The following is a 27971-nucleotide window of genomic DNA, read 5'->3' on the forward strand; positions in this document are numbered from 1 at the left end:
TGTATCTGAGTCTCACCTACAGGTGATGTGGGACTAACACATACTTCACTCCATGACCTTAACTCTACGGCATAATCACACACAGAGTGAGATGTTGCGATGCTAATATGCATTTCAGTGGCACATCTATCACTGTTGAGGCTATGTTAATCCCGTCTGTACACAGTATACATAACACATTTCTTTCTCACACAAACCATTGAGATACTTTGTTTCTTTTTTAAAAATTTATTAAAAGTTATTGAGTGAACCAAAAAATACATTTACTAAATCAAACCACTGAAGATACAACTTGTACATCTGTTTCTAAAGCAACAGAAAATTATTTCTTAGTAGAATTCTACGACAGTATCTTCTCTTACGACGTCAGGCAGCTCTTCCTCAGCAAAACACAATGTTTCATCTACAATACTTAAGTCTAGGACAGGTATTTGGGAAGAAGTAATATTATGTACAATACCCTCAAGAAACATCAGCACAACAGTTACTGTCTTGTTACAAACAAGTGACTTCTTTCACAGTTACCAGGACGACAAAGAAATGCAAGACTTCAAAACAACGATACATTTGTCAGTTGATAAAAGTGCCATGATTGCCAAATTATAGAGTTCTGTGTCAAGTCCTTGGGGTAAAAACAGGTATCTGTCTCATTTCAAACATCTAAAATAGTTACTCTGTCATCTGCCTTCCATTCTTAGAATGTAATCTCTTGCAAAATAAAACTTGAATGTGAAAGTTCACTGCATATATTTACTGGTCATCAGCTAGTTGTTTGAGCAATTGACGTCTTCTTTTCTCCAGTTCACTCTCACTCAGGTCACTCTCAGATGTGTCCCAGCCAGTCTAAGTAAATAGATTAATAAATATGTGAACAAAACATAAACACATGGATGAATAAATAAATAAATAAACACATGAAGGTTTGTATTTGTAAGAGATATGAGAATAAAAGGCACTAAAGAATGAATGGAAAGAATGGATATGTGTGTGTGACAACCAACAAGATTTGTACATTGTATGCGTAAAGGGCCATGAGCCCTAACTTTTGGAGACTTTTTCACTTTTTTTCTTGTTCATGTCAATCAAACTTTCTTGTTGTTCACCCCAAAGCATGTTGAGATATACAGTATTCAGACTGCCCATGGGTAAACCACACTGTTACTGTTGACAAGAGAACTCTGGTCCTAGAATTCAAATGTAAACAATAACAGTGCATTCTATACCTATCAAGATTGTGAAGGCACGCTGAATAGTAGGCGTATTAACATGCTTGGGAGTAGGAAAAGAACTTCCAACTGACATTCAAAATAAAAAAGTTACAGCTTTGGGCCATTTAATGTTTTCAAATTCTGCATCTTTTAAAATATCTTACCTTCTCTCTCCTATGTACTTCAGTATAACTTCTCCTTTTCGGGGGTTCGTCTCGGCGATCTGATTCTGATCCACTTGACGGCTACATGGAAATACAAATAATGTCATTTAGTAATAGTATAGGGAATAGGGTGTACCATGTAATCCTTTCACAATATGAGAGACACATTAAATGTGTAAAAGTTTCTGATTGGTGAGCTTTCTATTTGGTCAATACAACACACATATTCACTTCAACTTATGAAAATTGAATAGGCAACACATACAGATATCATGCCGTCCTGAGTTAATTTCCCCAGTATCCTAACTTGATATATAGAATAAAGGAATATTTGTGTGCTAGAAACACTGTTTCTGATCACAAAACATCATTTCATGCAGTGTTCTCCCTAGGCCCTTCAAGCATCACGTCTCCGTGACGCTTGCCTTGATTGCCGTGACGCTTGCTACAATGCCGTGACGCTTCAGATTTTTCCCGACACCCTTGATTGACAGCCCCACTTGACAGCTCAGTGTATTCATTGGCATGGGACATCTGCCAAAACTAGCCTTATCAACATCGTTTTTAGTCCTGAATAGACTTTTTCATGTCGATTGACGGGTTTACATTAATCAATTGACACGTACATAGGTGTTGAAAAACACCTGACGAGCAGCACATCGGTATGGCCGTGACTTTGATCATGTTGGTTGAGCGCCGTGTTAATGGCCGTTTATCGTGGGAGAATTTACAGTGACGTCGACGCCGTGAAAATGCTGGTGGTCAAAGCTATCGGTCAAAATAGCGACCCTCAAAAAAGGTTTATAAGGCGTCTATACCTGATGACGGTTAGTCTACATGAAATCTCCATGGCAGCATTGCGAATGTAAATTTGTATTTTAATTATTTTTCTGTTCTTGTTGTTGAGACAAACGGTGAAAGTATCAGAGCAAGCAAACGGTAGAGTTCGTGGGCTGCAACGTTACGTGTACGTCATATTACGCTACGCTGACTTGACCTAGTTTCGCGATGTTGGGGTCACTGTCATTTTACAAGGTTTTTTTTGGCTAATTCCGCAATCGTTCTTTTGCATTCTTGTCATCTTTTTTTTTTATTTCGCACAAAGTTTTTAAAAAACATCAGTTTGGATTAACTTTTTGGTCGCGAAATGATCATGTCTACTGTGCCATGTGACGTAAACAGGTCGGGCGATTTCCAAGATGGCGGTCGATGTGTGGGCTTTGAGCGTTTCGCGCTGTTTTCAAGTTCAGGTCTCGTTTCAGGTTCGCTAAGGAGGCAAGTTATTAAAACGACAGGTGTTTCATGATTTTGGTGACGATCATCCGTGTAAATACGTCTGAATTTTCTGTTATGGTAAACCGTAACAGTTCCTCTATTCATTGGGACCGTGACCGTAACGTGTTATATGTGCTCAAAAACTCGCTGGGGTACACAGCCCTGATTGTGTGGCTTCGTTGCTCTGTATAATTTCGTAAACAAGTGACACAATGTTTCATCGCAAATGTTTCTCCATGCAAGGAGAGTACGAGTTGAATTTTTACAACTGAAGTTGGACTGTTGTATGAATTATTTCAGTTCATGGTGCCCCTGATATGTATGTTCATGCAGCAGTGTGTAAGTGAAATAAAAGGCATATTAAATGACTACAATTTGCAATGACTGTTTTTATGTGTGTATGTATTTAAATATATGTTAATGTATGCATATTAATTATGTAAATTTTATGCAAATTTCCGACATGCTTGCCCTTGATCCTAGGGAGAACACTGTCATGCATGCATACATACATACATACAAGACCTGTCACCTTTACAATAGTTGTACAATGTTCAGCAGAGTAGTCACTTTGCAATCGTTGTATAACAACGTTGCAACAGTGAAAGGCAATTCCAGAACCTTTCAATCTACATGAAATCACTTACTGTTTTGTGTCTTTTCTTTTTAGACTTCTTCTTGTGTTTCTTTGATTTTTTATAATCTAATAGAGTCAAATATAATTACAATTTCTATTACATGTAACATAGATGATATTGTAAATCCATGTGGTTCCTTATTAAGATTAAATTGAGAAGCAATTTCTGAATTTTTGATTTCATCTCCTATAAACATGGTGATGGCTATTTCCGTGATGGATTTCCTTCTCAACAGCAACATTATCTATCCGTCTGTGATTAATTTGAACAGTGTACAGACATCGAGCACAGTGACTGATACAAGGAATCACATGACAGTCACATGACTGACACAAACTGATGACACAGCCTATGGACCACACTCCAACCAGTGGTGGCGCTCTATGAGGGCAGTCACCGCTGCACCAACTTGTCAAAACATGGTGATTTACCACATTTTTTTGCAAACAAAGTTAGAGAGCGCCATAATTCCATGTACAAGATACAGAAAACTTGCATGTATCAAAATTCAAAGAATGATGCAAAATATATTTTTAGCTTGGTGCATTCTATAATGTTTAAAAAAAATTTACTGTCCTAAGTGTTTCTACCGTGAAAGCATCCTACCATGATATGAAATGAAATATTCATTTGTTTTTGTTACGCTAAAGACAAGTTGTATTGGTGCAGATGTTTCCCAGAGCGGCAACCACTGCTTGAAGCATGCCTATGGGCAGGTGCTCCTTTTGGTGCTATGTCCCTGAGTACATACTTACCCAGTAAAATGGGGACAAAGACTGTATCATGAATCTTAAACCCTGAACTGATGAATACAACGTGCTCACATCAGAGCTAAAACAACGGTCAATTCTGCACACATTGCAGGTGTACAATCAAAATATACTATCACCAAGCCGAGTAAAATTAAACAAAATTTAGAAGTCATGTAATAAAGTGTACCTGATTCGTCATCGGAGAATGAAGCTACATCTGATGGGGTTCGTGAACGAGAACGTTTCTTTTTCTTTGATTTTTTGTGACTTCTTTCCTCTTCAGACTCTGATGGCTGTAGAAACAAAGTAAGCAACAAAAAGTGATTTGATGAACTCCTTGAGTGTAGGACAGGCACTGCAAATCAATGAGATGACTTGAAGCTTTGGCCTTATAAATTATACTTGATATGGCTATACAAGTGAAGATATTTTACTGAGGTATTAGGGTCTTGTGAGATAAATGATGGTGAAAAACTCACAAATATTGGTTAAAGCACTGCATTAGTGCAGGAAAAACTAGCTCATTTTCCCATGGCCATGTTAGATATGCTGTTTTACATTCCTAGTAACATACTTTAAATGTTGGGATCTGTACATGGAGGGGGGTTTACTGAGCAAATCCAATGGTTGGAAGTCCAGGACCATCCAATCTTTTGCTAAGACCAGTGACCATGTTGCAGGACAGTCACCCCTGGATGGACATTGCTCATATAGACATATTCCAGATACCAGTTTGGGATAGGGTTAGAGACAGGCTCAAGGTTAGGGAGAGGAACCAGGGATATCTGTCCTTGACCTAGAAAACATGCCATTCCAAAAGACTGGTGTACACAAATGTACAGTGAGTGTATCCAGGACTGGGCAACTAAACCCACAGAACTGCCAGACTTCAGTTCCTAATCACCAAAGACTACACTGATTTGATAATTACTGATGCCAATATCTATCAATAGGAATGTGTGACTTTACCGTTCTGGATCTTGATCTCTTACTTCTGTGTTTCTTGGATTTCTTCTTCTTGGAGGTTTGTTTTGAATGATGGTGAGCACAGGTTTCCTGCAATGAAAGACATTGTATGTAAACTACCTAAATCTTCAGTGAATTGGTATTTTTGAACTTCTCTAAAATCTCTAATACCGCAGGGCTCGAAAATTCTCGCCGCCCGACGCCCGAGACAAGTGAATTTTGAGTCCGGGCAAGTGAAAACAACATTCTCCCAGCCGACGGACAAGTGAATTTCAATGAGGCCACTGTACGTACGCGCTGCCACTCTCTAGTTCTTTGAGTGTACCGCTTTCGATATGGCCGGCTGATAAAATAGCTCTGTTCTGCTTGGTTACAAAATGGCAAAATATTGACGTCTTTGCAGCTCTTATGTTTTTTTCTTCTCATGAAATCATGTCACGATGCCTCCTCAACAGAAAACTACAGCTTACAATAAAATGTTGTAAGGTGTTGAAACAATTTACCCTCCTTCCTACAAAGTTACAATGTATTGAAACACTTTACTCTCCTTTCTACAAAGTTACAAATTCCCTGGTACGTGAAGCAAACATTGTTGGTGTTCGATACTGCAATCAGGTCCCTCTCAGTCCCTCACATCATGGACGACCATGAATACTGCACTGAGGCTTGGCTTTGCCTCTGTGAGTCCCGCGTACCGGTCGTCCTCAGTCCAAGTTTTACCTACTTTACTTGAATCAAAATTTGGCCTGCAATTACTCAGTTTGATAGTAAAAACCATTATTTCAAAGGAAACTTTCACAAACAGAGTCAGGATACAAGGGAAAAGGAGAAAAACTTGAGGTTTTCTGAAAGGTCAAATCTGGGTCATCTAATGTGATGCCATGAATGAAGACCACTTAAGTACACAATTATAGTTCAAAAGAAACCACCTAGGAGGTCTAATAGGTACAATCTTATGATAAAAGGTAATTTGTTGGTGCTTTCCAATTTAATGGCATTTAGCTTGACTGTCAGTTTTAAATTAAATTTATGGCAAAGGGAAATTGTCAACAGTAGTTGCAGTAAGCATATCCATTTCAAATCATCACATTAATATTTCTGCAGATTCCTCCAGTTTAATGATGTAATAGTGAACATCACCAGACTTTCTTGATGATATCAAAATATCAAATGAAAATGTTCCTGGGCTACAATGTTATCATTATCATTAACTTATCATTATCACTATTATTACTCTTTAAAACATTGGGAAAGGAATTGAACAATATCATTGTCTTGTTTTAAAGGATTTTGACCTGACCCTTTTTGTCTCAAGAAAAATACTTATGCTGAAGATGCTATTGAGCCTGCTTGATCACAACTATGACACAACACCACAATACTTGTATCTACACTATCACTATGCTACCGAATGCTTTCTTCTGCATGGAAAATTTATATGTGTGTGGCTAACAAAACCACATAAGGAGCTTGTAGTGTATATGTATGATAAGTTGTCATACTGTGAACATGACTCAATGCTGCAGAAGTATTCTGTATCAATATCTGTGGTAATATACACTTCACATTGCTACCTGATTTTTAGAATTGCCACCTAATTATTTCTTGTGGCAAAAGTTTACCACTAGAAATGAAAAAGTATTTCAATCCCTTCAATGTCATAAAAAACACAGATAATTAATGTAATAAAAACTAAACAAATATTTCTTTAATATAAAAACTATCATGAACAACATACAAAACATCTTGATTTGTAAAATTAGGAACACCTGAATGCCGAGAAAAGCTGTTGCTGCACTTGAGATCATAAACTGTCTAAAAGTTGCTCAAAGTGGCTACAAGATTTTGATTTGGCTAATGACTTGGCTAATCATTTTGGTGACTTAGGGGAACCTTACAGTTTATGCACATACCATGTGGTAGCAGTAAACTAAATGATACTGAAAGTATCACATGGGCACAATTTGACACAACATGGATGGCCTATTATATACTTACCCTAAGTGCACCTACCTGACTTGCTTATTTAACACAAGGTACCAGGTCATGATGACACACAATGACAATGTACCGGTGTTGTTTTATTGAAATACATTACATGTCCCCCAAAAATTTAATTTGTCCCCATTAAGACCTACTATGGGTCACTGTACATGTCCCCATGATAGCAAAAGCTGGCTGAAACACTGTGCATGTATACGTTACATAAGATATTACTTTTGATACACAGAATAAGGACACAAATTTGTCAGTAGAGTTACAGCTACTGTTTCTTTACAATGACAGGATAAAACCATACACATTTACTCCTTAAATCATCTGAAATTCAGGGCAAGTGAATTTTTCTTCCGGACAAGTGAAATTGAAAATTCACTTGCCCCATGGCAAGTGAATTTTAAAAAAATTTTTCGAGCCCTGATACCGTCTGAAACCCAGAACTTCAGTAATAATAAGAACCCAGAGGTTGACTGATTTGTGTAGGACATGTTAAAAACACAGAATATCAGATCAGTAACTTTGATCAAATATCTTGCATAGAGACATTCTTTATATGCTTTATTTCACAAATTTTCAGGGTTTCTTTTCAACTGGACTGTTTGCAAATGGTGTAATTGTTCTCTCATTAATATGCAATAATTAATATTTTTCCACAACTTTAGATTACAATTTTTCAAATTACCCATTCAAGACTGCTAAAAATACGTCTTAATCGGTGACTGCTAATGTTACAACGAACACAAAAGGATATATTGACAGCTCAGATTACAAGCTGGAACAACAGCCATGCATGCAACACTGACATAATTTGTCTGCATTTCAAGCGGCAGTGTCACATGTCATGCACATGCAGCCATATGCAGTAACAAACCCGTGATCATGAATAGCACTAATGGAAGAAACAGGTCTTCAAAGCTCTGACATTGGACTGACATCAGGATCATCTCACTGATAACAGAGATAACATGCATCCCTTAATTTCAATACATCTTCCATTGTCTGTGCAAACTGCCAGATTCATTTCAGAAATTGTACTGTTGTAGACTGCTGTGTACCTAACTTCAGTTGGGAGTAAATTCAGCTGTTGTGACACACAGGATGGGGATCTGGTTCACTAATAATTCCCAGCCAACTAAAAACAAACTATTAGCGCATATTTGCCGTTTAGAAATCCATGTCGACAACCTTGTCTGGGTCAGGATGTAGGCTGGACACACATTGTTTTTACGGGAGAGCCATGGCCTATTTGGCTAGATTGGAATATACAATGCACAAAAGTGTGATCACCTACCTCCAATGCTGATATGTATTCTTTGAAAAGCCGTATTCTTTCTGACTCCACAGTGATGGCATCAAAGGATGGATCATTCACAAATCTATCTCTCACCTGATAATGAAACAACACGTGGCAAAGTCAGAATGATGTAGTCTTACAAGTTATACTGTAGTTGAGTTTACAGCTCTGGTCCTAGGTCACTGACTTACTAGCACAGTGGTCCTATATGTTACAAGGGTAGTCATTGGTCTAAAGATAAATGCATATATTTGCCTGGCTTTGTCTCCTTTCTGTCTCTGGAATTACATATGCAAATGTTTATCTTTATACTGTTTCAATATTATGCAAACGTTACAGTGTTTTAAGATATCTGAGAACTTGTCCGAGAAGACATGAGACTGCGCACACTAAAACAAACAACAAAAACATAGTGCATCACTCTTGGGACAAAGCTGAGTTGAATTGCTCAGTATGTACAATATACATAGAGACTAAAATAGCAGGCCAAAGTGACAAACACAATCAAACATTGATTTTGAAAAGCACAGCTTGCCATACTGAGGAATTGTACCTGCAAATTTCTTGAAAATATCAGAATTTTTGTTCAATGTACTCATTTAGTTCTTTTTTAAACTTTGAGTGAATAGCAGAATATTTCAACTGTTACAAGAAATACAGTAAATGAAAACAGACTTACATCATCCCAGTGTGAATGGACATCGAGTGGAGGCGCTGCTTGTTTTAACATGGACTTGAATGCACTCTCTTTCCGTCTCTGCTTTCGAAGTTCTTCTTTTTGTCTCTCTCTGTCCCTTGCTTCAGCTTTTTCAATCAGCTACAAGAGACATGATAAATGTACAGTTGATCACACAAAAGATATCAGAATGAATGGCTTGTGCTAAAGCCACAGACAGATGTTACTATTTATTTTGTTTTGATGCCATCAGAGTAAAGCGTACCATCATAATCTCATGTCCCAGTGCTATGAGTTAACTTCATACCTGTTACCTTTCTGTTAGACTTTTTCTGTGTTTTGTCAAGACTGTGTTCAGAAAACTGCACCAATTCTCAACTAATGATGAAAGCGAGCGCAATGGATAGTAATTTGTATTGTAGAAAGAGAAGTACGAGTTGTTGTATAATGTTGCGTGCAATGCTCATGCTAGTGATTTGTACACTTTACTACAATATCAGTTTCAGTGTGACCACTTAACAAAATACATTTTCAGGCTTTAAATTCGAAAATATCTGGCAATTTCTCAGATTTGGCTCTGCATCAATACTCATAAAAACAGCAAATTACATAGCATCAAGGAACCCTTTATTATTGCCATATCACACAGCGAATACATTACGCACCAAATATAATAGAGACATCTTACGACTACATTGATTGGCTGAGCTCAGCCCTTGGCTGTACACTGCATAACTAACAAAACCAATGCAGTTGTATCTTAGCAATGGAGAACATGCTGCTATGTTGACAATGTAACATGTACACTTACACTGTTGAATGTTAATTTGATGTTACCCGCATCCAGTGTGGCAGCTCTCTTGTCTGTACTTATGACAGTGGCAAACTCCTCAAACGTGGTGCTGACTTCAACATTGAAATTCTTGTCCTGAAAGTGTACATGGTACTGTGTGTTACACAATGACCAAAAAAAACAAGCTCATCAATGGGGCTGAGTGAACTAGTGTATGAAATTTTGGAGTTGCATGTTCAAAATGTTATAAATTATGATAACTATCCTACCTCTGAACTACTGTAGGTCCTTCAAATGTTTTGAATTTTGATGTGTTGTGTTAAATGACATGAAATCTCTCCAATATGTTTATTATCAGTGACACCTACTGACTGCAGCCAAATTAAGAAACAACTTTTTCTCTGTCACATAATCCATTCCAGATAATTGACTTTTGGATCATTATAGATGCAACTCGAGTTAGGGATTAAATAATATTGTACATGAAAATGAAACACATGTAATGTTTGAATAGAATATCGAATATTTCAGGTCCATTTTATAGAGATTAATATTATTGCAAAATTCCTTAAAGTAACTCAGGCTTGATTTGAAAAAATTGCACACAATCTTTCCAGTGTCTAAAACTTAGTATGTGTGAGTTTCATAGCAGGACTACAAAATATATGTGAAGGATTTTGCAGCCCATTTACACAACTTTACTTGATATGCTGTCTAACATTTAAGGTTTGGCTATGAATTAAGGTTTGCTTGGTTTGTTTCCATAATGACAATACTAGCTGATTAAGTTTAGACTTACTCTGAGAATATCCTTTATGATCTTCTTTTCATCATGAAACCTGGCTTTCAGCTCTTCCACATAGAACTTGAATAGATCTAAAGGTGTAGACCCTGATTGAAGAGATAGTAAAAAGCAATGGAAGAATAGTCGTGAGTAGCTGGATTGATAAATCTAATTTATGGAACATTCTTAAAGGTCTGGTGAAATGGTCCCGTTCGTGTGACTGAATATCTTCCAGGGGGTCAATACTATTACACTCGCAACAGAATTGCAACCTAAAAGTACGCGCAAGTGTTAATTTTTTTGATATTTCTATGCGCGGCTTCATGGGGTCATTTTGCGACACTCAGGTCACGCCCTCAGCGGGAGTCAAGGTTGGCCGTCTGTGACGTCACAGCTGTGTTCATTTACATCGAATAGCGGTCCAACGCCGCCTTATCTCTGCCCGGTATCCGCTAACAAAACAGGCTTCGCGCTGCCCATTCGCCACGTTCGCTAATGCGAATCGAAATCCGAAGTGGCGAAAAAAAATCGATCCTCATTCGCCACATCGGCGAAACTGATTTTTGTTTAAAAAATGTGGTAAAATAAAGAAAACACGAGGGTTTTTTAGTCTTTTGTTTAATCTGCGCTTCTCTCTCGGCAATTCGCAAAAACTGTGTCTACTTCGTTATTATTGCGTTCTTTCCGTCGTACGTATTTGCAATCGAGCCAAGTCTCGTGAGAGATTTGACGTCATTTAGTCTAGTGTACAACATGCATAAAGGGCTCTCGCGAGAATTGAAACTTAGACACACGCAATCGAGCCCTTGTGATAAATTTGACGTCATTTTGTCTAGTGTACAGCGGGCATAGGAACGATCGCTTGCGAGAATTGAAACTTTTGCTATACATAGCAGACATAGGTATTTTAATCGAGGCAACAGGGTTCGGTGTTATAGTTGATTTACACTGATTGCGGTCTAGATGTTCTGTGTTGTGCATTTTAATCACGGTCTTAAACATTCCATGTTGTGGTCGAGTTGCATCGCGTTCCTCGTGGTCCGGTATTCCCCGTTGTTCTTCAATTTAGCCTCAGTAATTGCCATCCCAACGACGCGTTCCGTGTTGCTGTCGATTTGTATCATGGAGGACTCTACCTCCATGATTTGTATCATGATCTCTACGTTCCGTGTTGTTGTTCGTTTTTAATGGTAGTCTCAACGTTCAGTGTTGCTGTTCATGCAGCTGATTTGCATCGTGGTTCCAACTTCCGTGTTGTAGTTGTAGTGCATTTTAATCACGGTCCCATTTACGTTTTTACTGTCGATTTGCATTGCGGTCACGACGTTCCGTGTTGTAGACTAGTGCATTTTAATGGCAGTCACAACGTTCAGTGTTGGTGGTCATGCAGTTGACTTGCATTGCGGTCCCAACCTTCTGTGTAGCGAGTAGCGAGGCAGGCTCAGCCGAGGGACCGTGGCCGATCGTACGAACCAGCCGAGATAAGCACATTATGGTTCAAAACACTCCACACTTGACGGGAACTTGAAAAAGTTTACAGTTGAGCCGTTCATGTTCTTGCCGCTGTCACAGCCACCAAAAGAACAACGTCTTCCCAAAGTGAAGGAGGACACTGTCCTGATCATGTAAGCGGAAACCCTAGAAGTTACCCCCCGTGGGGAGCTTATGGAGGTGTGAAATACTTTACTTCCCGTTATGAGATACGGCGTCGGGCAAACTTCGGAAAGCCGAAAAAAGTCGACTGGAGAGGCTCGGGGGACACGCCCACATTGCATTTTTCTTTTGCCACATTTCATAATCACGCGCGCTAAATGAAAAAAGAAATGAATGTAACTGTTTTATAGACCATCAACTGTATTTCTGTGATTTTGCAACATGGGCATTTCACCAGACCTTTAAAACTGGTTGATAGATAATTTATGGAACATTCTTAAAACTCTCACTATGGAACATTTTTGGAATTCTCACTTGACAAATGACATTTTCACTCCTACCATGGATCTACGATAATCCTGTAAATCAAACATCTAGCATGTGATGTGCTTTTCACTTGGCACTCAATATCTCCCTGCAGACTTTAGATAACTTAGCCAATATATCAATGTGATATTCATCGAGTCTTCCTGATATCAATAAAGATTTTAGTGTTGTGTTGCTGCCAAATTACACAGTGCATTACTAAGTCTCACCTGCTTGTCCCAACATCCTGTGAAATCTTTGGTCAGAACTTATCGCTGGGTACAGATCCATCCACAGGGACATGGAATGTAGTTTTCCGTTTTCATGCATTTCATCTAAAAATGCCTGAAGAAAAATAATGGGCACAGCACATTTTTAGAAGGATAAAGTTAAGCTGCAACAAGAGAAAGCTTCATTCGACAAGATGACACACATTAAACTTTTGTTTGTGAATGTTCATATCCCTTCAGTTTGGATATATATGATCAGACTTTTTAAGAACTCTTTTTTTGTTATTCAGTTATTTTTAAACAAAGATTGAAATCTAAGGTTCTTTGAGCAAAGTGTGAACTTATCTACTTCCTAATACAAAAGCTACCATAGTAGAATTCCTACGTACACAAAATGCTTCTCTGTTTTTCCTTTGAAGTCTCTTTATTCTGTTTCTCTCCCGTTCCTTTTCTTCTTCCTCAACTCTTTCCAGTGACCTGATGTGCTCTTCAAAACACACTAAGGCGTCTTCTTTGTCCATATCTGGAAAGAACACAAAAAACATCGTCTTTTACTCCTTTTCTCTGGTATGTGTCACTCTGTGGCAATTTCACAGCTTGATACACTTGGAATGTGAATGTGTTTTTTGGAAAAATCATAATTTGTCTGTGGATTTTCCCATTTATAGTTTGCACATTATGGTGAGACAGGATGAAATTGAGCCGAAAGGAGGGTGATGGCTTGTGGCTTGTTTGCTTGAATCATGCGAATCATATTATGAAATATAAATATCAACTTGAACATTCTCCTCATATCATTTTAAATTTTAATACGTTTATGATATCTTGGATATAGACAAGTGTTCAAGAACAGTAAAAGAAAAGGCTAATTCTCTAAAATACGGTGTGAAATGAGACATTGCTGGCAGCAGAGGTACACACACAGTCCCTTCCCTTTCACCCCTATCTAGATACATCTGGGTGAACCTTTTAATTCAAAACAACAGAATTTACACCAAACCATTGTGATGATAGGGGTAAAAAGTTTACTTACTTTGCAAATCTTCATCTTCAGTGAAAGCTGGATTGTCCATCAGGAAATGCTGGCACTCTGACCAAGTGGTTCTGTACGTCACATTGGGTAAGTTATTCAAGATATTGGTCAGCACTTCCGTGTTCCTCTTCCGGAATTTCCTGGCTTCTTCTTTCTCTTTCTTAGAGAGGTAGAAGACGACGTCCTCATAAAGGTCTTTCCTTTCCCTGTCTGGCACAACATTCCATACGTCTTCGTTTTCAAACATGATACTTGCTTTCCTGGAGATATGAACCAAAGAGGGAAATAAGTACCAATGCCAAAACTGAACAAAAGATTAGTCTAACTGTGACATCCACAGTGTTCTCCCTGAATAAGGTAACAGGGGCGTGGCCCCCTCTTGTAAATTCCGAGCGCCCTCTTGCCAGAAATGAAAAAAATTTATTTTTTTGAAAAATAAAACAATAAAATGTACGGGAAAAAGTTGACAGTGATTTAATGAAAGCGTGAGCGTCGATCCTGCAGGCTGCAAACGTAATTCTCATCGATCTTGCATATCTCGCAAGTTTGTGATGTCATCCGGTCGCTTGTGGTGCTTTGCACCACGTCTTCACCCTCCTGTAAAAATATCCTGGGGAGAACACTGCATCCACATTGGGTGTAATTTTTTACTGTCTCTACTTTCTTATCTCATTCAAATATTCATTTCAAATTACAACAATTTTCATATCTCTCCAATGAGGTCATCCATACATGATTTTGAAGGACACAAAATCCATCCACAATGTCAGCCAATACTCTGAATACAGTTTATGCTTTTGATTCTCAAACTGTCAACACTCTAAATCATATTTTGAAATCACAGAGTGTTACCACAGTTCAGAGTTGAAAGCACAATTGTTGTCTTGACTACTCTGATTAACCTGTTTCTGACCTCTGAACCCATGACAACCTATGACATCATGCAGAAATTTTCATCTGAGCTGGTGACAGAGGTAAAAGTTTCAAATTACCTGTATCTTGTCATTGAACTCATCTTGGGATGGGACTCTAGGAATGACTGTAGCTTTTCCTTAGCTTTTTTCGCTTTTCTTCTCTCCTCTTCCTGTAAGGGGGTAGAATATCCAAGGAAAAGAGTGAATAATGTTATGTGGTCACACGATCAGTCTTCAAAAGCACTTTTTTCTCTGCATTATAATTTTCTAAATTGCTCTGTTCATATATATGTGTGCTAACATTGATAAAGTAGGAAAAAGCTTAGAGAAAATGTGTTGTGTACATCTGTTATGTTTGAGTAAAACGAAGCTGGCCGACAGTGTTTAAAACAGTAATATTGTAAAACATTTCAATCTTTTCCACTTTTGCGATGAATTGCTTTGCTATTTAAAAGGGAAAACACCCGTGAAAGAATATCAAAGGCTAAAAAGACATAATTCACCTTCTCTTCCTTGGCTCTCTGTGTCTTGTAATTGTTGAATAATAGTTTCTTCTCATTCAGTTTGCTAAGAGCTCTGAAATCAAGAAGATAAATTACAACAAAGTTGAAAAAGTCTGTTTTTGATCAGATTTATTTCAGTGGCTGATAAATGATAATTTTAGTGTTTATGACTTAGTGTGACTCTGTTTATTACAAAATGAAAACATGTACATTGTGTGTTGGTCTACATTCTAGGGGAGTACATAATCTTATTTTTCAAATCAAGACCACATTTCTGGGTGGGGATTCATCTTAATATTACTTCGCTTTTGGCTACATCTAATGACCCTTCTCTGAAGATTTATCCTTGATCATAAATTCATAGCAGATGTGATCAACAAGTATTTCTTGTTGCATATCAATGCAAATATTGCAAACTTATTTCAAAGCAATCAAACTTTAGCCTTTCTCTCCCAAAGAGCAACAGTTCACAATTACTAGACACATTTACCTATAGAATGCTCAATTTCAGATGAACTTGCATAACATGCTATCGTTTATATTTTTGAAGAATCAAATCGCACAAGTTAGTGGTTGCTATTTTGAACTTAAATTCTCATATTATTTGTGACGTCATGGGATCAAATGAGACTTTCTCCGGAAATTCATCTTGGAAAACCAGATATGGACTGAAAATGCTCACGTGATTCATTATAAATTGCAGTGTGAACATGATGAATGCAAGGTGATTTGATGATTGCTTCACTGTGATGATGAAAGTCAGTCTTGTTAGTTATTTTGTGAGGACCCAATGGTACTTGAATTGTATTCAAAATTCAGGAAGGCATATTCAGTATGAACAGAAGGTGCAATGTTTGTTCAGAGTTTGAAGTTTTAAAGAGCTATAGAGGAGTGACAAATGACACATTGCTTACCTGTATCTTGGGTCACTGACGATCATTTTCATGGCTTGTTCCCATGAAGCAGTTGATGGAACATCCTGGATAGGCAGACAGTATGAAAACGTCATCAGTGTTTGTAGGAAATTGTAGAACTACCAAAATGCGCTGTATGAGGCATCTTGACTTGTCACATTACCTTCTCAAACACAATTGCATACATGTGATTTGCCCACTATGATAATATAGTAACTAATGGTGGTTTAGGATAGAACATACTGTATGAAACACATCAATTTGAAAACTCTTAGTCTTACCCATAAAACAACACACAATGATATCCCTCTTCTATTACACTAAAGTGTACAATGTCATTTTCACCAAAAACAAAACTTTGCAGTAGCCTTATCGCAACTTCAGCTCATACCTTGTCTTGCAGCAGTTGCTTGAAGGCTTTCTTTGCTTCTTCCTTTGTCTTGAAGACGTATTCCTTCTTCTCAGGGACGGGCTCTTCACCTCCACTGCAATGCAACAGGTAATTTGTATGTCAATGTCAATGTCATTTGAGAATCAGAAACAGCAACTGCCCTCTCATTAAGCTAGAAAGCGCCTGGGGGACAAATATGAACACTCTCAATTCTTCATTTTTCTCAAAAATCGAACATTTTATTTTTCCCTATACAGTCAACACAGGAATGCCGGCCATTTTGAATTGGAAATATTGGTAAATATTAGATAATTTGTTCCTCCAGTACCAAACTTTTGCCCATGATTTTTACTCTTCATTTGGTAAGAGAATGGTAGAAAGTTTAATTTAGGAAAAATTTGAGCAAATTTTAAGTCTTTCACTTTTGAGGCGCGTACTACCTTCAAATGACAACCTTTTCAATTCTATCACACTACAAGGGTTTTTTCAGTCAAGGTTACTGGGTACTTCAATGCTTCAATAGCAACTTCACTACTGAGAAAGTGTCCAAATTCACAAATTTTGATATTGACCAACAGTCTTGTGCATACTTTACATGTACCTATTGTATGAGTATCTATCATGCTATTTTGTCAATACAGATGATTCCACTGTTTATACTCCCCTCAGAAGACAGCAGTATTTCACAGACATGATACAAAACCACTCCATCTGACTAACAGAGACTTCACTTCCAGAATCTCAAGAAATGCAATCCTCTGTACCACTAACCTCTCTTCCTGGTCCACATTCGGTGTACGCGTGCCAGTACTATCAGCGGCCTCACTTTCCGCCAGAGAGGGCGTTGTGATGGGTGTACCCTGGGCTTCAACTTCCTTCTCAGGCACTGCAGCAGCCGTGGGTTGGGCAGTGGTGGTAGCAGTAGGAGTTGAAGTGGTGGTGGGAGTAGGAGCTTCTGTAGCTGGCTCCTCAGTCTCTTCTTCAGCTTCAACAGCTTCCTCTGGTTTATCTTTCTCCTCGTTTTCAGGGGCTGGTTTTCTACAATCAAATGAAGTCAGACACACATACATGACTTAAAGAGAATACAAACAGGACTTCATAATTATGAGCACTTATGGGCACAAGTTGTTATATATATATATATTTTTCACAAGTCTCTCCATTAGATTCAAAGATGAGTGTCTCATGTAGCCATATGTATTGTAAAATTCCTGTTCATGGGGCTGGGAGACTGATGCTAGTGAATCATGTGGAATACATCGTACAAGTCAATGCTTTTCATCATCAAGATTACAGAAAATCTTCTGATCCACTTGCACACGCTGACTATTCAAATATTCTTTTAGTCTAAGTTGGCCTATCTTCTAGCCCAAAAGGTTTACAAGAATATAAAAAATACGATAACTTACTTATCCAAGCCCTCAGCTTCAATTTTTGCTGAAACAGACAATATTACATGTACAATAATTAATATATTTTGTCCTGATGGAAAAATACACTTTTCTGTAACATTTCATGATAAGCAATAAATTACAATGAAATCACCTTTTTGCAGACCACATAACATTACACTTCATGCGCCTTGTTTTCCTATGAAAAGTGAAGATGTATTATGACTGAATTACATAATCTTGACACTGTTATACGTTCAACTTTTCATCCTATCCTTCACATGTGATGACAACAAGGCTAAGCATTTGATGCTATCTTAGGGTGAACTTATTGCAAACACTGGCATTGATCAAACTTTGCAACATCAACTATGTCAACCCTTTCCTAACCACTAGTCTGGAACAACCCTATTATATTCACTGCAAAATTGGACCTTGACACACTGACATGGCAGTGAGAGGGTTAAATCTATCAAGGTAGAGGTTTCATGACTTCACAGTACCTCGGAGTTCTTCAAGTTCCTTTGGAATGGTCCATTTGGATTCTTTTGTCTGTACATTGTGGAAGTAGATTTTTCCAGCGTCTGATTTGTATTCCTTCCATGGACACTGGGACAGCAACAGCTGGAATTCAATGCATGTACAACAAACATATGCATTTAGTGTATTTTTGGTCAGCATACGATTAACACTAACATGCACTTCTGGACAATCACTCCATTCATTTTGTCTTTAGAGACACAATTGTAGAATTTTTCTTGCTTTCCTTTGTGCATATCATTTTTTATTTTTTATTTCCCTTTTATAACTTATTGTTTTAGTGAGGTCTTCAAAATGTTCAGCTTGTCTATAAATGACTGCTTTAATGCGCTGTTAACAGGTACAAAATAAAAGAGGAGAGATTTACAAATTATTGCCACACAAACATTGGAAATATTTAGTACAGGCGTTTTCTGTTATATGGTTAGCCTGGACCACCACTGAAGAGAATGGGGTGTGGAATATTAGTTTCAAGAGGAGATGGTATAGGGAGCTATGAGTGAATCAAAGGATCACCTAAAAGCATTTTTGGGTCTGACATTACAAGGACTATTCTAGGAAGTTGAGTGAATGAAGCATACTGATGGAACACATCAGACATTACAAACTTACCTCTGCATGTGTTTTCAATTCATCAGGTTTTTCCCATGTTGACTGCTTTGTTGTGTTGTTATAGAAGTAGGTCCTGCCATCAGGAGCCTTGTGTTCTGTCCACAGACTTTTCTAAAGGTAAGACAATTGATAGTCATATCAGTCAATGTACAGTTGCCTTCTGAAGTTTTGTGGAAGTTTGTGTGACAAATTATATGAACTTACTTATGTACTTTGCAATATTTCTATGATAATATGAATAGTCTTTTGTAATAGCTTCTTGGCCTAAATTGTTGGTCAGTGTGCTATAATACTTAAATATGAAATGTAGCATTGATGAGGAGGGGCTAGACTTGGTTTGCTTATACATGTACCTATTTTTCTGGCACCAAAATTGTCAGTTCTCTTGCTATTATAATTTACAAGTCATCGTTGATGACACAGTCCCCGCTTGTCCATTTTGTTATAATCTTTGGTGTCTAGGTAGCTGTGGTCTAGGTCGCTGTGGAATGACATTGATGCAACGGGTGCATCAGGCCTGTGACTTGCATAATGAAGTTATCTGAGGAACGTTCAATAAATGACTCATCTCTGCCGGTAATGACCACTGAAGGAACTTTTGATTACATCACACATAACGATGCCCTCACTGCCTCTAGTGTCATGACGGCACATACTATACACATGTTTTGGTGGAATTTTCGAAATGCTATGGGATTGGGTATGTTGTTGTAATCAGCCATCAGCCATTTCGGATCATATAATGAAACAATTTAATGTGCACAAGAATGCAGCCATAGTATTTTATCTTCGTATCACGTTTGAACAAAATCAGTCCATCGAGGGACAGTGACCTATGTTTATGTTTCAAAGACATAAAAAAATCACACCAAAATTGAAATCAAATGGCTGTCTCTTGACCATATGGATCATAGCACAAAATTAGTAGACATGCATATGTATGCCATGGTACTTTATCTTTGTAACAGGTCTCAACAACATTGGTTAAGGAATATTTGCATATGATTAAGCCTCAAAGACATGAAAAAATCCAAAAATGACCATCGGGCAGAGATATTGGAAAAAAATTTACAATCTGGCAGCCATATTGGAACATGTCATGAAGTAAATTGACATGTATGCCATAGTGCTTGATCTTTGTGCCAAGTTTGGACAAAATGGGTGTAATGACCTTTGAATTATGCTTCAAAGACATGCAAAATTCCAACAAAATGGCAGTTCTGCAGCCATATTGGATCCTATCGCAAGGTTAATTGATACATGCATATGCATGCCATAGTACGTGCTTTGCCTTTGTGCCAAGTTTGAACAAAATCGGTTCAAGGATGTTTGAGTTACGGTTCAAAGACATGAAAAATCGCAAACGAAATGGCCACCTGTCAGCCATATTGGATCATTTCACAAAATAAATTGGTGTTCATATGAAGGGCATACTATTTTGCTTTTGTGCCAAATTTGAACAGAATTGGTTCAAGAATGTCTGAGTTATGGTCCATAGACATGAAAAATCGCAACAAAATGGCCGCCTCACGCCCATATTGGATCGTATCGCAATATAATTTGACATGCATGTGTAGGTCATAGTGTTATGCCTTTGTGCCAAGTTTGAACAGAATCAGTTTGAGGATGTTTGAGTTATGGTTCAAAGACACGAAAAATCGCAAACAAAATGGCCGCCTCGCGGCCATATTGGATGTATCGCAAACTTATTTGACATGCACATGTAGGCCATAGTGTTATGCCTTTGTGCCAAGTTTGAACAGAATCTGTTCAAGGATGTCTGAGTTATGGTCCAAAGACACGAAAAATCGCAACAAAATGGCCGCCTCGCGCCCCATATTGGATTATATCGCAAAATTATTTGACATCCATAGTGTTATGCCTTTGTGCCAAGTTTGAACAGAATCTGTTCAAGGATGTCTGAGTTATGGTCCAAAAGACACGAAAAATCGCAACAAAATGGCCGCCTCGCGCCCATATTGGATTATATCACAAAATTATTTGACATCCATAGTGTTATGCCTTTGTGCCAAGTTTGAACATACTCTGCTCAAGGATGTCTGAGTTGTGGTCCGAAGACATGAAAATCGCAACAAATGGCCGCCTCGCGGCCAAATTCGATCGTATCACAAAATAAATCGACGTGCATCTGTAGGTCATAGTGCTATGCCTTTGTGCCAAGTTTGAACGAAATTGGTTCAGCAGTGTCTGAGAAACTGTTGATGACGGACGGACGGACGGACGGACGGACGCACAGACGGGACCCAATCTATAAGTCCCCGCGGACTTCGTCCGCGGGACTAATAAATTGACATTCTAAACTTATCAGTGGAAATAAACAAATGAATGATGAATAAATGAATTATAAATATTATAAATTTGAAAACTCTATGCAATATTCTATTCCAAATCAAAAACTTTGATTGGGATGTTAAACATTCCGGAAATACTCGTGAAAACATGAACAGAAAAAGAAAACTACATATGTTTATGACATAAGGTATAATGAACAGCCAATAATTTGGCAATATTTACAAATATATGAAACATACTAAAAAGACAACATTTCAGTTTTTTCATTTTTTGGTACATCCTGTAATTATGACAAACCGCATACATTTTCATCAGCTGCAGTCAATGCTAGAAGTAACCATCGGCTTACCTTTTTCTCTGCTGGTTTACCAGGTTGAGATGATGTGGGTGTTCTGGACGGGGAGTTATTGGCTGATCCAGAGCCTGATGGCTGTTTCAGTGATGCAACTTGCGCTGGCTGATGGTGATAGAAATAACATCTTTTGTTTTATAATTCAATTGCTACAAATATAATATTAGCTATGTATCTTTCGCAAAACTTCCAGACATAACGCATACAAGAATGTTAGAAACGCCACTTTGTCACCATAAATTCTATAGCAGGAACCATAGAAATGATTACATGTGAAAAACTCCATCAAAATGTATCAGAAATAGACACATCCATAAAGCAGACAAACTTTGTCTGAATTAACAACTGCCAGTGTCAAACATGTGAAGTTGTATTCAAGTATTCTACAACTTCACCTGTGCTGTATCTGTTGCTGGTACAAATCCTGGTACTTTAGATACTGGTTTCGTTGTCGGGGGTGCTACAAGAAAAAAAATTGCAAAAATGTTACTATAGTGATACAATAAACCTGTACAACCACAAGTTATTAAACTCTGGTAATAATAATATTATTATTTTTTGTACACCCATGGTAACATTTGCAACAGCTACCGGTGTATATCCCTGTTCCTGCCAAGTTCATATGTCACAATCAGGTTAACTTGATTAAAAGTAGTGAAGCAAAGCATGTCTCATATGGAGCATTTTAACAAAGACTTGAAGATTTGAAGGTCCCTGAGGACAGATACTGTACACATAATTTTTACAGATTAAAGCTGCTATAACATACCAATTCAAGTGGGTGAAAATACATATGGTTTTTTGCTCAATACCACTTTTTACTGACTTGGCAGATGGGGAAGTGATACTGTCTGGCAGGAAAAGGGTCAAATTAAATCATGGACATTTTCATACTGGTGTTTGTGTCTGACTGCAGCCAACTATTGATCACTTGCTTTGAAAGATATGGCATTCTAATAATTTACAAAACAAAAAGGAGAGAAGATACGCACAAACTCTGGAAAGAAACAAAATATTGACAAATATGGGTTCTAATTAGAATACAAATTTATTGGAAGAAATGTTTGTACGAAATATACTACCATGATATTTTACCTGAAGTTTGTATCTGTGGCTGGGCTGCAGCAACCAAACCAGGCTGGGATGTTGAACTTGAATTTGAACTACCCTGGGCAGAATTTCGGGCTGTAGAAGCCCGGGGTGGGGCTGGGGCCTGGGCTGATGACAGAGTACCAGCACCCATTGCATGGCCCATTGGGGGCATTCCTCTTGGCAATCCTATTCCAGGTGGTGGCTGGGTAAAGTTAGGTGGTGGCAATGGCATGCCAGGTGGCGGAAGAGGCATGCCAGGTGGTGGTTGACTCAAATTAGGGGGTGGTAGGGTTGGTGGTCCTTGTCCCATTGGTGGTGGTTGTCCTGGCATTGGCATGAACCCAGGTGGTGGTAGTCCTGGTGGTGGCTGCAACTACAAATACAATTTAAAAATTTATTCAAATCTCTTTTCTCTTCACTTCTGAACAATAACATAGCTACAGAGAATGATATATTTGTAACTTTTACCACTAACTGTTTGCCTTAAGCCTACTCTTCCAAATTTGTAAACAATGTCTACAGGTAATGTTTGGAAATAAAGTAACTTTTTGTAATGGACAAACAACAAAAATAAAAAGGTGGTAACACAAACAATGTGACCACATTACTAATAACCTGTGTTTAACTATTCTCCTGCCAACTTCTATGATACACATGCTAAGGGGAGGAAACATGTAAGTTTTGGTTCAGTACCACTTTGACGATCTCAAGAGACAAGTTAGTGTGGTTATATTGTAACATGTTGAGTTCAGCTTGCTACCAGCTATTATGTACATGACTGTGTATAGATCTACAAAATAAATCTATAAAAAGTTTAAAATATAATAGACTTACTCCAGGAAATGGAGGTGGAATCATCATAGGTGGAGGCCCTGTGAATGCACCTCCACCTGTCTGGTTTGTGTTGGAGTCAGAACCACTGCCCGTATTGGATGCCTGCAATTACAACGATAAACAAGACTGTCAGTAGTGGTAAAAAGCAGCCCGAGTCATGTCAGTCGCTACAGTATCCAGTTCTAAAATTGCTCTTCAACACTGTTGAAAGGCAGGAGTCTGAGAAAAAAGTTACTTTACTTCAGTGCCACAGTGCAGTAGGGCTGAACAACTATAATCCTTTTACCACCATGTTTTGGCCTGAGAGTGTTATTTTCAAAGATTAAGTTGGGCCTGTACACTGGGGAAATTGTATTTACATTCAAAACAGACCTGACATGCATATTGCGTACAGTGTTCTCCACAAATGAAAATTAAAGGCAGACGGCTAATTAGCATATTAATTTGCATAATATTTACATACAATTTACAAATCACCAGGGCTATTCACAAGGCATTCCAGTGATGAGATATACTTCTGACATTCTCAATATTTTTCTCCATTCAGCAGTGATTAATGGCAAGCTACACAATTTATTTTTACATTTAAATCCTGTTTATTTACTTTAAATAAATCAAAACATCAAAAGTGAAAAAAACACATTGAACTAATACAAACAATACACAATTTAGTAAATATATTGCACAATAGCATACCAACATGAAAATTCAAAAGTAGGCCTACATGAGAAGTAATCAGTGTTCGAAATAATCGGTGGCAAATGGTGGCACGTTTTCATGTGATCCTCTGTTACTATATGTTTGTCTGTAGCCGGATTGGTAAAGCCATGAACGTCTTTTTTTTACGTCCATGACAAGTTGATACGGGACTGAATAATGCACTAAGTTACAATGCGGAGTCAGCGGAGCATGCCTGCAGAGAAACATACGTTGACTTTAAAACTCAATTCATAATAAAGAGAGGCCCGAAAAAAATGATACCAGGTATTTCCAAGAAAAAGATTTGAAATTTCATCGACTCCTAGTTCGGCAAACGTACAAAACTTCGACAACTGCGCGGCGTAGGCTGCCATGCATGTTTGTGTGGAGCGCGCTGGACGCTCTTGATCGATCTTGATCACACGCGACCTTTGAACTATAAAGTACAGAACCGTACGTACATAGCTGCTGTATTCGGATGATCACACGAATGATGATTTTAGCTCGTGCAGTTTCTTTTTATTTCATTTCATTGTGCCTTAATATTGTAAAACGGTCACGGATTTTGAAACTTGATCAAACGCAACTGCTTCTCAGAGTCAATCGAATGAATCCATGCAAGTTACGAATGCGTGACAGGAAGTGACACACATGGCTTCAACGTCATGTGGACGTACACGGATCTCAAAATGGCTAACACGGCTCGACCTGAACACGCGAAGTACCATACTTTTTTGCATCTGATATTTGTCTCAACCAATCGTACGATTTCAGCCACATCTGATCGAAATCACTTTTCCTGACCTTTGGATCCTTACAAGTACGAGACATTGGCGGCAATGGCAGTTGCCTAGATGCTTTGACTGAGATGAGTGCCCGCTGGCAAAAATGCAACACCGAGCTTTTGCGTGTACTCCATGTCCGTTGTGTGAAATGGACGGTGTCTGTACGGTCGGCAGCTTAACACATTTCACGCTTTTTGAATTGAAGTCTTAGCCAATGTTCATCGGCACTACGGCCGTTTCACACTTGAAAAGCTCGCTGAAATAAAAGTGACAAAATCGCCGCTGATATATCTTCAACCACATTTACTAAAGAGTATTGCGGATATGAAACAGGATCGGGGCCAATCCTGTTAAACGGCCTGGTAGATTGACGATTGCATGCAGTCGCAAAACAAACCGACACTAGATGTGTGAACGGCCCCTCTTTAACACGACGTTGTCAGTTGCTGTCATTTTTATTCAATAGGCTTTCAGATATTGTTCAGACAACTGACTGTGGAAAACAGTTTAGGCGACAGAGGTGGGCGGCCGAGATTAAAGGTGGGCGGCGACAAAAAGAAGCCGGGCGCACCGCCCGTCAAAAACCCCTTGTGGAGAACACTGAGCATAGAAAAAGGCATGGCTACGTTGAGGAGCATAGTTGGCTATAGCTTTGCGTGGCAGGGCTGTGTGTTTCTACTTTCTGCATCTCAAATCACAGCCATGCTGACTGCCATTTGGCTAAACTGGTGGAGGAAGGGTTTTCCTGCTGAAAACAGTCAATTTTGAAACCAATACTTGTGTTGATCTCATTTCCAAGCACACCTACCTTGTCTGGGCATAGAAAGTGCTTGTGCAAAGCCCACTTTTCTGTCATGCGAGGAAACCATAGGTTGTAACTATCTGTATCTGCTACTATTTTGAAGAATGAGCCAATAATTACAATGGAAGCAGATGCGGGTGGCTGATGGTTTTGGGTAAGTTTGCAAGTGGGCTTTGCATAAGTTTGCAAGATCTTAGCACATTGTGTTCCTACTGTACACGAGGTAAGTGTGCTCGAAAACACAGATTAATGAAAGTTTGGATTCAATATTGGCTGTTTTCAGCAGCGAAACCTTCCTCAGGCATTATATGGACCAGGTAGTTTGTATAAGTGTAGTTTGTGCTGTGAGTTTACGCTACGTTCCGATGTACTGATACGTAGCCTTACCACTAGGTAAGGCTACGTAACAGAATGTCGGAACGTAGCATAAACTCACAGCATAGACTACACTTTTACAACTACCCGGTCCACATAACGCCTGTGACCTTCCTCCACGATACTGATACGGAGTCAGCAACCTGTGGTACATGGTGGGAGGTGCAACCGGTAACAACTGTCAACACAGCCCTGCAAAATTGTAGCGCTACGGTGAGGCCGTCGGTGAATTTTGGTTTTTTGCGACTTCGCTCACCAGTAGTGCTACAATGCCCTGTAGAGGTGAAAATAAGGGAACCCCACTGGACCAGGCGCGTTGATGTGAAATGCTACATATTTACTGCATTTGGTCGTACCGATTATCGCTACTGAAGACTTATACTGCACTAACTTTGTCATTTATGGGGTTCAAAATTTGTTCAAACACAACGATCGCGTTCCAAACATTTCTAGGAGCCGTCATTACCAACTTCCGGTAATGGCAGCTCCCACGAACACCGACGCCCCACGCTCAATGTTTTCAGAACGCGATCGTCGTGTTTGAACAAATTCCAAACCAAATAAACGACAAGATTAGTGCAGTATACTGTTTAGTCTTCAGAAGTGATAAAATGGTACGACCAAATGCAGTAAATATGTAGCATTTCACATCAACACGCCTTGTCCAATGGGGTGCGCTTATTTTCACCTCTACATGGCCATCGGTATTGTAGCGCTACCGGTGAGCGAAGTCGCAAAAACCACAAATCACCGACCTCCTCACTGTAGCGCTACAATTTTGCAGCTACTGTCAACACAGCCCTGCCACACACAGCTAAACTGGCTAGTATTTGCAGCCATCCCTAGCCCTCCCTTGATTGTGCCCCCAGGCGCCTATGGTTGTGATGAGCTGCAGAATTGGGTCTGAAACGCAATACAACCAAGGAAGTGGTATACAGGTCGCAACATTGCTGCAGTACAGTAGCTCGAGGTTTTGCCTGGGTATTTGGGTCGGACGGCAAAACCAGCCGTCCGACCCAAATACCCAGGCAAAACCTCGAGCTACTGTACTGCAGCAGGTCGCAACAAGGCCTCGCAAACAATATTATGTGAAGTGGAGTATGGGAGATGACGTTGGTGCTCGAATAATTTCTCAATTATATGCTGTACACGTTAAAGCCTTGGGGATTCCTTTCCGCCAATCAAGTTAATAACATCTTACTAGAATTTCAACTTGATTCACAGAGCCTCAACACCAGACGTTTCAAGAACGCAAGCATTGTCAATAGCACAACACGGTAGCATGCGGCGGCCGTCTGAAACGAGTGACTGTCGAGTGCCGACCGGACAAGCCTAAGTGTTTTGCGGTGTACGAGCTAAAACACTTTATAAATTGAACGGAGGATATCGTTCAAGAAGGAACTCTCATCGGCTTCCTCATTGAATTTACACTGTCACAAATATGTCCTAAAAGTGCGAGAATGAAGGAAAGACACGCTCGCATACTCACCATTTTGAACAGCACGGACTTGTGGGAACGAGATCAAGTACATTCATTTATTTCTAGTCCGTCGTTTCGGAACTACGGAAACGAAGTTCCAGGCTATTGATATGATGTACACAGTTTAGAAATTTGAAAATATTTCATTTCTTGTGATATTATAATAATTTTTATTGAAGCATAAAACTCAACAACATTATTACA

The 27971-nt window shown here is 38.8% G+C and overlaps 1 protein-coding gene across 4 annotated transcripts; it reads right to left on the bottom strand.

The window, feature by feature from the left end:
• Positions 1–205: 205 nt before the first annotated feature.
• Positions 206–27880, bottom strand: LOC139140045 (pre-mRNA-processing factor 40 homolog B-like). 4 transcript variants are annotated; one of them, XM_070709038.1, is made up of 25 exons: positions 27777–27877; positions 23627–23728; positions 22796–23165; positions 22096–22160; positions 21698–21805; positions 19036–19146; positions 18387–18507; positions 17902–17929; positions 17264–17530; positions 16493–16586; positions 16102–16166; positions 15188–15260; positions 14763–14854; positions 13771–14030; positions 13127–13260; positions 12738–12852; positions 10564–10655; positions 9783–9917; positions 8975–9112; positions 8293–8388; positions 5007–5093; positions 4225–4330; positions 3295–3350; positions 1373–1453; positions 206–843 (listed from the first exon to the last, which is right to left on the bottom strand). In XM_070709038.1, the coding sequence occupies exons 1-25, from the start codon at positions 27777–27779 to the stop codon at positions 751–753; spliced, it is 2892 nt and encodes a 963-aa protein (XP_070565139.1). In that variant the 5' UTR covers positions 27780–27877; the 3' UTR covers positions 206–750. The 4 variants fall into 4 exon arrangements, with proteins under 4 accessions (XP_070565139.1, XP_070565140.1, XP_070565142.1 ...); XM_070709039.1 differs by having other exon boundaries at positions 9783–9899; positions 27777–27876; XM_070709041.1 differs by lacking the exon at positions 3295–3350 and having other exon boundaries at positions 9783–9899; positions 27777–27878.
• Positions 27881–27971: the final 91 nt, after the last annotated feature.

This window comes from Ptychodera flava, chromosome 9, assembly GCF_041260155.1.
Source record: "Ptychodera flava strain L36383 chromosome 9, AS_Pfla_20210202, whole genome shotgun sequence".
Lineage (NCBI taxonomy): Eukaryota > Metazoa > Hemichordata > Enteropneusta > Ptychoderidae > Ptychodera > Ptychodera flava.

Bases quoted from the DNA above. Each gene is read 5' to 3' on its own strand.
- LOC139140045 (XM_070709038.1), bottom strand. The intron at 17,930-18,386 runs GTACTGTGAAGT...TGTCTGTTTCAG, and splicing joins GGAACTTGAAGAACTCCGAG to CAAAAATTGAAGCTGAGGGC. The intron at 1,454-3,294 runs GTAAGTGATTTC...ATTTCCATGTAG, and splicing joins AAAAGAAAAGACACAAAACA to CCGTCAAGTGGATCAGAATC.